The sequence below is a fragment of the Triticum dicoccoides genome, chromosome 2A (assembly GCF_002162155.2).
Source record: "Triticum dicoccoides isolate Atlit2015 ecotype Zavitan chromosome 2A, WEW_v2.0, whole genome shotgun sequence".
NCBI lineage: Eukaryota > Viridiplantae > Streptophyta > Magnoliopsida > Poales > Poaceae > Triticum > Triticum dicoccoides.
In genome coordinates, this window is record NC_041382.1 from 210,135,986 (window position 1) to 210,146,930 (window position 10,945).

General features: G+C 47.6%; 1 protein-coding gene across 1 annotated transcript in view; it reads left to right on the forward strand.

Moving 5' to 3' along the window:
* Positions 1-10,500: 10,500 nt before the first annotated feature.
* LOC119354252 (54S ribosomal protein L24, mitochondrial-like) overlaps positions 10,501-10,945 on the forward strand; it is a 6,079-nt gene continuing 5,634 nt past the window's right edge. Inside the window, exon 1 of the mRNA XM_037620966.1 lies at positions 10,501-10,813. Within this exon, the coding sequence (XP_037476863.1) occupies positions 10,614-10,813 (200 nt within the window). The 5' untranslated portion in view covers positions 10,501-10,613. The remainder of the gene's footprint in view (positions 10,814-10,945) is intronic.

Sequence of the window (10,945 nt, forward strand, 5' to 3'; positions counted from 1 at the left end):
TTATGCATGCTGTGAAATTTGGCTATAGATGGAACGTAGGGGGTGGGAGCAGAACCAGGTTCTGGGAAGATACTTGGTTTGGCACATCCCCCTAGCAGTCCAATTTTGGCCTATTTACTCTGTCTGCAATGAGCTTAACAAAAGTGTCAATGAAGTTTGGGATGGTCAATGCCTAAAACTCTCTTTTAGAAGGAACTTTAGTGATAGTCTCATGGAACAATGGTTCCAGTTGGAGGAAATTGCCAAAAGCATTACCTTTACTACCGAGCCGGATGCCCTGATTTGGCAGCTGGAAAATAAGGGGAAGTATTCCTCCATCTCCCTCTATCATGTTATCAACTTTAGAGGGGTTCAACCCGGGTTTATCCCTGCTGTCTGGAAATTGAGAGTTCCCCCTAAAATTTATGTATTTCTCTGGCTTCTCTCCAAAAACAAATTGATGACTAGGGATAACCTTAGGAAGAGGCACATCATCAAACCCCTTGATTGTGTTTACTGCTTGGAACAAGAGTCTTGTTCTCACCTATTTTTTGAATGTATAGTCGCTAAACATCTCTGGGCCCACATTAAGGAATATTTCTCTAGTCAGATTGGCTCATCCTTCGATTCTGTCGTCAGATTCTGGATTGCTACCAAAAAGTGCTCAGTTTTAAATATTGTTAGCTCAACTGTCCTTTGGTGCCTCTGGAAATATAGAAATGCTATGATTTTCAGTAACACCTCCTGGATTTCCATTCTGCAGGTCTTGAGGTTGATCAGGAACATGGTGAGGAACTGGGCGATTCTCTCCTCCGGATCGGACAAGGATAAGTTGATGAGCTTCGTGGAAACACTAACAAGATCCCTCTAGAAACCGTTGGCGATCACTTGTGGTTGAGCAAGGCTCAACCTACTCTGGGGTTGGACCCGTGGGCTCGTCTCAAGATCTCTGATGAAGATGATGGGCACCTGGCACCGAAAAAGAGGGACATCCACCATGCTACGCCTTCCAGCCCGGTGTCTCCGCTTGCTTACTGGTCACCGCAGGCTGACACGGCCCCTCGGCTAAAGACCATGAAGGCTTCGCTGGACCCTCCTTATGTCATTTGAGTGCTCTATCCACTCTGCCTTTGACACCGCTCGGGTGATTTGTGTTATTCAGAGAACTTGTTCATCCAACCCCTAGTTTGTAGCTTTTCTACCTTTGCTTTCGAACTGCTCTTTGAGCTGCTGTATCAGAATATGTTGTGGTTTCGTTCTCAGCATTAGAACCGGGGAGATGCTCCCTGTTTTTCTAAAAAAATATTTTATATGTTATTATATATTATTTTTATTGTCATCATATATTTAACAGATACTTACATATGTAAGAAAACAATATCCCACATCTTATTAACTTATAAAAATAATTTCTTAACAAATAAAATCCTGGATTGTTTTGGCACGAAAATCCTAGTGATTGTGTACAAAAGCTTGGTAAGATTTAAGGACGAATGTAATAATATCACTTATTATTTAAATATATTTATAACAAAATGTTCAGCCCCTTTTTATTTTTTTGATAACATTGCTGGCTCAATTCAACATTATAATTAGAATCAGCCCAGCAAAATCATGTATTTCGAGAAAGTGCAAATGGCCTGTAATTTTTTAGGAAATAAAATAAATGAGCCGCATGGATGCTACATTTTTTGTTCACCCAGCCCAGCTAATGGTTGTAATTCAAAAAAAAATCAAATTGACTGTAAATTCTACCGTGCAAAAAAAGACTCTAAATTCTGAAAAAATGGGTTGAATACATGTCACATTTTTGGAGGCTGAAATGTGGGCCAATAGGTCGAAGCCAACGCAAGTCATTGTCAATTTAGTCAACAAATGATTCTGACATGTTAGCCGTTGGATTTACATCCAACGACCGGCATCCATCTTCAATCTCTCGTCTTCTTCCTCCAGCGCTGCCGGGACCACCTCCCGCCTCCTGCTGCTAGCAGCTCTGCTTAGCAGGCTTCGCTATGAAGCGCTACTCCACCGTTGGCCAGGCCATCCCTCCACCCCTCCACACCTCCTGTTCTTCTCCACCGACTGCCGAACCACACCGCACTAGAACCAGTTAACCCTCGTACATCTCTCTGTCTGCGACTCTACTCCCGCGTCTTCCCATCTCCGACTCGTTGCTGTCCGGGGCCTCGCCGTCGTCCACCACCTTGGATGCGCTCGGCGTGGCGTGGTCAATGTGGTCAACGAACGACACCATCGGAAGTAGACTGTGCGTGGACAGGCTGACAGCTGGGTCCATGGCCGCACACAAGGAAATGCCTCCTTATTATGCGCAAAATAATGATTCCTCCACCTGGCATCTGGGACCCACCAGAAGGGCCTCTGTATTTCGCGAAAATAACGTGCCACCCGCTGACATGTCGGACCCACCAGCTATCTTCGCATGCAAGGAAGTGCCTCCTTATTACGCACAAAAAATGAATATTCCCCCTGCCAGCTGGAACCTAGCATAGTGGGAGGCTGACTTGTGAGCCTACCAAGTTGACGGGGACGGAGGGCTTTGTCAACTTAGTCAATATGAACGATTCTATCTCTTGTTACTGTACGATGTTCATCCAACGGTCGTAGTGCTTCTTCAACCTCTGGTCTTCTTGCTCCAGCCGCCCAAACCAGCGTCGGTCGTGTCGCGTGCTCCTGCTTCTCGTGGCCGGCTGTGATGTCGCGGAGGCCTCACCTCCCCCTACTACTCCCACCACTGGCCAGGCCATCCCTCTACTCACCCACACCCCCTGTTATTCTGCGGCGACAGCAGCCACACACCGCAGCCGAACCAGTGAACCCTCGTACTCCTCTTCGCGTGGGCATCCACTGCTGCGTCTTCCCCGGCTCCGAGTCGTCCCCTTCCTAGTTCTCGCCGTCGTCCACCATCATGGTGCTCTCGGCGCGGCGTGGTTAACGTGGTCAAGGAACGACTTCCATCGAACATGGACTGTACGTGGAGAGGCTGATAGTTGGGTCCACGGCCGCAGCAAGGAAGTGCCTCCTTATTACGTGCAAAATAATGATTCCTCCACCTGACAGCGGGGACCCACCGGACGGGCCACCGTATTTCACGAAAAAATATTTCCCCCTGACTGCTGGGACCCACCAGCTACATCTTCGCATGCAAGGAAGTGCGTCCGGGCAAAGAAAAATGATTTGCCCCCCTGACTACTGGGACCCACCAGCTACATCTTCGCACGAAAGGAAGTGCGTCCGGGCAAAAAAACGATTTGCCCCCCTGACTGCTGGGACCCACTAGCTACATCTTCGCACGCAAGGAAGTGCCTGACAGTCAGGACCCACCTGGTCGAAGCGTATGTAGCGTTGTCATTCTGGTCGTGAACGTATACATACATATATACTGATGGATGTAGAGGCATGCACGTGTCGTAGTAGAGGCGCGTACGTGTCGTAGTAGAGGCACGTACGTGTCATAGTAGAGGCGCGCACGTAGCATGTACACGTACGTACAACGCCCAGGGTGCAAGAAAGAAAATATGGCCACGTATGTGTACATACGGGCGGGGTCTCGAACGCCTACTCGTGCATATGTATGGCCAGGGCTCGTGTACATGGCTAGGTCGGAATGGAGAAACAACATCGTCGTCGTGTTCATGGGGAGGCAACGGAATGCGTCGTGTTCATGGGGAGGCACCATAATGCGCCGTGTTCATCGGGAGGGACCGGAACGCGTGGGAGCCAACCGGCTGGGTCGAAACGGAATGCGTGGTCGTGTTCATCGGGAGGGCTTGGACGGAACAGGCGATGGAAACGAGGCCTGGCGTACTGCAAAACTGAGGAAACGTCCTTGTGTTCGACCGTCCATGTTTGAAACGGGATCCTGTTCATCGGGAGGGGTCTGGTGTACCGCAAAATGGAGGAAACGGACCTCTTACGGTCGAAACGGGGGTCCTGTTGATCGGGAGGGGTGTGGCGTACCGCAAAACGGAGGAAACGGACCTCCTACGGTTGAAACGGGGGTCATGTTGATCGGGAGGGGTGTGGCGTACCGCAAAACGGATGAAACAGACTTGTGTTGGAGCGCTACGGTCGAAACGGGGGTCCTGTTCATCCGGAGGGGTGTGGCGTACCGCAAAATGGGACTCCACGAGATACTGTTCATCTCCACCGTCGACCTCCTCCAGCCTCCACGGGCTACCATCGACCTCCTCTGGCCTCCACGGGCTCCTGTTCATCCAACCTCCATCACGCGCTACTCCACCGGCTGCTGTTCAACCACCCCTCCATGGGCACCCCTCCACCGTCTACTGTTCATCCAGCCCTCCACCACACCACGGGGTCCTGTTCATCCAGAGGCAACACCACCGCTCACTGTTCATCCCAGAGGCAGCATCGATCGGCTTCAGTTAGCAGCAGTAGCGAAGGAATCGCTTGATCGGGTTCAGTTAACATCCATCAATCGATCGCTCGGGTTCAGTAACGCGTAGCCTGCAGTGCAATTGCTCGGGTTCACTTAGAGCCCAATGCCTCGCTCGAGTTCAATTAGAGCCAACGCCTCGCACACACGCGCGTACGTGTACGAGAGAAACGTGCATCGCTCGGCCCCCGACCTCCCACCATAACAGGGAACTCCCCGAAATTTTCCTCCCCCTCGCTTCTACCACGGTTTTTTCCGCCATGGACGGCCTAAAGAATGTCATGCAACTGCGTCTCCGGCCCGCCAGGACGAAAAGCCCATTTTCTATCATGATTTTTTGTCATAGAAATAGGAGCCCACCACATCTATGATGATACCGGGTTTTGTCACAATTATCGTCATAGAAGTGTCATATGTATGACATAATTTTTTTTCGTTCGGCCCAAAATGTCATGGATGTGTCTTTTTTTTGTAGTGAGTGCTATGTCCATGGCTCACGCTCATGTATTGCGTGAAGATTGAAAAAGTTTGAGAACATCAAAAGTATGAAACAATTACTTGGATTGTCATCGGGGTTGTGCATGATTTAAACATTTTGTGTGATGAAGATAGAGCATAGCCAGACTATATGATTTTGTAGGGATAGCTTTCTTTGGCCATGTTATTTTGAGAAGACATAACTGCTTGGTTAGTATGCTTGAAATATTATTATTATTATTATTATTATTATTATTATTATATTAAACTTTTGTCTTGAATCTTATGGATCTGAATATTCTTGCCACAATAAAGAGAACTACATGGATAAATATGTTAGGTAGCATTCCACATCAAAAAATCTGTTTTTATCATTTACCTACTCGAGGACGAGCATGAATTAAGCTTGGAGATGCTTGATACGTCTCCAACGTATCTATAATTTTTGATTGTTCCATGCTATTATATTATCTGTTTTGGATGTTTATGGGCTTTATTATACACTTTTATATTATTTTTGGGACTAACCTATTAACCGGAGGCCCAGCCCAAATTGTTGTTTTCTTGCCTATTTTAGTGTTTCGAAAAAAAGGAATATCAAACGGAGTCCAAACGGAATGAAACCTTCGGGAAAGTTATTTTTGGAACGGAAGCAATCTAGGAGACTTGGAGTAGACGTCAGGGAAGCTTCGAGGTGGCCACGAGGCAAGGAGGCGTGCCTGCCCCCTGGGCGCGCCCCCACCCTCATGGGCCCCTCGTGGCTCCCCTGACTGACTTCTTTCGCCTATATATATCAATATACCCTAAAAACATCGGGGAGCAGAATAGATCGGGAGTTCTGCCGCCAGAAGCCTCTGTAGCCACCGAAAACCAATCTAGACCTGTTCCGGCACCCTGCCGGAGGGGGGAATCCCTCTCCGGTGGCCATCTTCCTCATCTTGACGCTCTCCATGACGAGGAGGGAGTAGTTCACCCTCAGGGCTGAGGGTACGTACTAGTAGCTATGTGTTTGGTCTCTCTCTCGTGTTCTTGAGGTGGTCCGATCTTGATGTATCGCGAGCTTTGCTATTATGGTTGGATCTTATAATGTTTCTCCCCCTCTACTCTCTTGTGATGAATTGAGTTTTCCCTTGAAGTTATCTTATCGGATTGAGTCTTTAAGGATTTGAGAACACTTGATGTATGTCTTGCATGTGCTTATCTGTGGTGACAATGGGATATCACGTGATCCACTTGATGTATGTTTTGGTGATCAACTTGCGAGTTCCGTGACCTCGTGAACTTATGCATAGGGGTTGGCACACGTTTTCGTCTTGACTCTCCGGTAGAAACTTTGGGGCACTCTTTGAAGTTCTTTGTGTTGGTTGAATAGATGAATATGAGATTGTGTGATGCATATCGTATAATCATACCCACAGATACTTGAGGTGACATTGGAGTATCTAGGTGACATTAGGGTTTTGGTTGATTTGTGTCTTAAGGTGTTATTCTAGTACGAACTCTAGGATAGATTGAACGGAAAGAATAGCTTCACGTTATTTTACTACGAACTCTTGAATAGATCGATCAGAAAGGATAACTTTGAGGTGGTTTCGTACCCTACCATAATATCTTCGTTTGTTCTCCGCTATTAGTGACTTTGGAGTGACTCTTTGTTGCATGTTGAGGAATAGTTATATGATCCAATTATGTTATTATTGTTGAGAGAACTTGCACTAGTGAAAGTATGAACCATAGACCTTGTTTCAATGCATTGCAATACCATTTACGCTCATTTTTATCATTAGTTACCTTGCTATTTTTATATTTTCAGATTATAAAAACCTATACCTACCATCCATATTGCACTTGTATCACCATCTCTTTGCTGAACTAGTGCATCTATACAATTTGTCATTGTATTGGGTGTGTTGGGGAAACCAGAGACTCTTTGTTATTTGGTTGCAGGGTTGTTTGAGAGAGACCATCTTCAACCTATGCCTCCCACGGATTGATAAACCTTAGGTCATCCAGTTGAGGGAAATTTTCTACTGTCCTACAAACCTCTGCACTTGGAGGCCCAACAATGTCTACAAGAAGAAGGTTGCGTAGTAGACATCAATGCGTTGCAGCACCATTGCGAACTGCTGGCGGCGAGCTGCGTTGTAGCGCGCCTTCGACCTCCTTCCCCTTGGGTGCTGCATTGCAGCACCAGTGCGAGCTACCGACAGTGGGTTGCGTTGCAGCACCGACATGGTGCAGCCCCAACTCTGGCCTGCCTCTTCCTGCTGCGTTGCAGCACCGACGCGTGCGGTGGCAGCCGTCGTTCCTCTCGAATTGCAGCAGCGATGGCATGGTGGTCGATGTCTCCTCTCCTAACACTGATGGTTATCCATCACAGCAGCAACAATGGCAGCAGAGGAAAAAAATCAAGGCCATGGCGAGCAACCGTACGAGAGAAAGCCACGGAGAAGAAAGGGGATTGCGTTGTGAAAGGATAGGGATGGGTGGTTCGCGTGCGATAGGAAAACGATCGTAATCAACCGACTGATTTTCAACTCGCGTAAACTGCTCCCTACACGCGCCACACATCCTTTCACTCTTTCCTTACCACATGCAAACCACCCATCACTCTTTCCTTATCCACGCAGCGGGAAGAGGGAGGCCGAAGTTAGGGCTGCACCCTGCCGGTGCTGCAACGCAGCTCACTGCCGGCAGCTCGCGGTGGTGCTGCAACACATCACCCAAGGGAGAGGAGGTCGAAGGCGCGCTGCAACGCAGCTCGCCATCAGCAGTTCGCAACAGTGCTGCATCGCATCACACAAGGAAGAGGAGGCCGGAGGCGTCGGTGCTACAACCCAGCTCGTCGTCGGTGCTGCAAGTGCTGTGACCATGCATCTCACCGGCGACAGAGCTGCCAGTGGCGGAGTAATGCATGGGGTGTTGCGAGCCTGCGACCAATGGATCTCGCTGGCGGTGAAGCTTCACTTCAATGCCCAAGTTTTTTCTGCGTGGTGGAGTGGCAACTGCGAGTTGGACGGCGATACGTACGACGACGATGGACACGTTGCGTTTGCTGCTGCAAGTGTCCAGAGGTCAGAGGAGAACGAGGCAGAGTCCAGATCGATGCGTTGAGAGCAGATCGAAGCGGCACTGCGTTGACCCATCCAACAGGAACGAGGGACGGATCCGACAGTTCGCTACCCGATTGATTTCCTGGAGAAATCAGTCGGCTGATTTGTAGCACTCGCCTTTGATAAATCGCAATTACCTAATCATGCGCGCGCTCGTTGGCTAAAACGAGCGGACGCCCTCACAGTCACAGGCATGCATGGAAAAAGATTTGTCTAATAGCGCATGCATGGTGCAGCATTAAATGCGTTTGTACTAGTCACTTTGACTTAGAGAAAACAGATTTACATGCATTTATTTTGGGTTTCTGAATGTTTAAAAAGTCATATATTTCAAACCGTGCATCCGAATTTAGATCCGTTTTCACCATTGGAATCTCCGTGATGAGATCTTTTAAAAGAGATCCCGCATGAGTATGTTTCGACGATTTTTTATGCCGACTTTACTGCTATATGGTGTAACTCTGTTACTACACAGTGCATCTTTAGTATTGCATGGTGCAATTTCTTATAAAACCAATTTTTAGAGTTGCATGATCCATTTTCCTATGTGGTTGCAACCTAGCAACCATGGCAACCAACTTTTTGAGTCATGCAACTAGTTTATTGTCCCATCCAACTACCTAGTAATCGATGTGCAACTCTCCTTCCTACTCATGGATGTGTACTATTTCACTATGTGCACATCCTGCCCCACCCTAGCCTACCAACGATATGTGCAAGTTAGTCTGTTGTTGCAGCCAACTACCTAGTAGTCAATGTGCAACCTTTTTCCCTTCCTACTTGTGAATGTGTAGTTTTAGTTGGCAGTGGAACAGACTAAGTTGCACATAGTCTGCAAGACAGTTGGCCGGGACAATAGGCGAAGTTGCACATCTCACTAGCAGGGATTTGTTGGATGGTAAAAAACTACACATCCATAAGAGAAAAGAAAAGTTGCCTATATGCGGGCCATAAAGTTGGACATCTCACTAACAAGGGGTGATTGGGACTAGGTGCTTGCAGTGAAAACTACACTTCCTTGAGGTATGAGAGAAAATTGCAAGACGACTGTTAGGCAGTTGGTCATGGTAGCATCCAAAGTTGCACATCCAGTACTAGGCTATTGGCCAAGGCAACAATAGTGAAAACTACACATTTACAAGTAGGGGAAAAGTTGCACATCAACTACTAGCTAGTTGGACGGGGCAGTAGACGAAGTTGCACATCTCAATGGTAGAGGATATTTTAGGGTGGATGTGGCATTAGTGAAAACTGCATGTCCACGGGGCAGAGGGAAAGTTGCACATCGAGTGTCAGTTAGTTGCACATCAATTACTAGGCACTTGCACCTAACAGGGACTAAATTGCACACAAAAAAGTTCGTCGAAACATATCCATACAAGATCTAGTTTTGAAGAGTACGTCATGAGGATGCGTACCGTGAAAGCGAATCTTAATTTTGATGTTCGTTTCAAAACTTATGACTTTTTTTAGAAAAATGAAAACCAAAACAAATGTGTTCATACCTGTTTGCATCAGTGAAAAATGCACGCTCACAAGTAGGGGGAGTTGCACATCCACCGCTAGGTGGTTGCACATCGACTACTAGACAGTTGCACGAAACGGAAAATAAATTGCACATACAAAAGTTCGTCGAAACATTCCATGCGTGATCTAGTTTTGAAGAGCACGTCGTGAAGATTCCAACGGTGAAAACAGATTGCAATTCCGACGCGCAAATTGAAAGTTATGCCTTTTTAAAATTTTGAAACAAAAAATTAAATGCACAAGAGAATAAAGTGCATGCACCGAAAGATATGGCTGTGCTGTTATTTAATACAGTTTTGCTAAAGCATATCTAGATGCGCCATAAGTATTGCACATCTAAGTCATATATCATTGATTTTACGTTGAGATTCGTGTGGGTATTTTTTTCTTTTTTCTTTTCCTCTTTGTGCTTGATTTACTCACTTAGATGTGCAATAATTAGAGCACATCTAGATGTGTTCTAGACACACCCTATTTAATACGTCACGGGAAAATGACTTAGATGAAAAAGATTTTTTAATTAGAAAAAGGGACAAAAAGTTTCTTCAAATAACCGACCGCTCGCTAACCATACTAGGTGGCTGGGCGCCGGCTAGACGCGTCCGGATCTAGCCTCACTAATTTGAGGATTTTTTTTCTTTTTGAAAATCAGGGGCCTCCCCCGGCTCCAAATTTTCATCATCCAGCGAAAACCACATGGATGGCGTCCGCCTCACGAGGGTTCTTCTGCTGATACTCTAGTGTGCTCCTCCCGCAGTGTGCAGCTCCACGTAGCTTTAGTCCACGACGGGGTCTCCAGCCCTTGCTTGCAGCTCGTTACCCCGGTTCCAGCTCCAGAGGATTTTTTTGTTTTTGTTTTTGGGAACTACGAACAAGGCATCTTGTGTATGGGCCTCGCCTTGTGGACTCGTTCAGACAATGGGCCGTGTGGTCTGGCCCAAAATACTGCGTCTCACATGCCGGAAGATCTCACGGAGCCAAACCACACCCGCACCAGAGTCGTCCCCACCACGCACGGGAAAACCTCGCAGGCAACCGGCCTCCTCCTCCACCGCCGCCGCCGCCGCCGCCGTCGAAGCATCAGAAGCAGCAAGAGTAAGATGTCGTTCCGGGCGCGGGAGATTTACAAGAAGGTGGTGCGCCGCGTGGGCGGGGAGGGGAAGCTGCCGGCGGAGGTGATGGACACAGTGAAGAACATACTCCCGAATAGCAAGGTCGTCATGGGCCGGGCCAAGCGCGGCATCTTCGCCGGCCGCCACATCCAGTTCGGCAACAAGGTCTCCGAGGACGGCGGCAACAAGTATGCAAATTCTCACCCGCCTCTTCCCTCGTGCAATCTCTTCTGATCCATGCGCGCATACATTCCGAACCGTAATGCATATGTTCAGTCGTTGGAATGGGAAAAATGATGCGTTTGACGTTTCTTGAGATC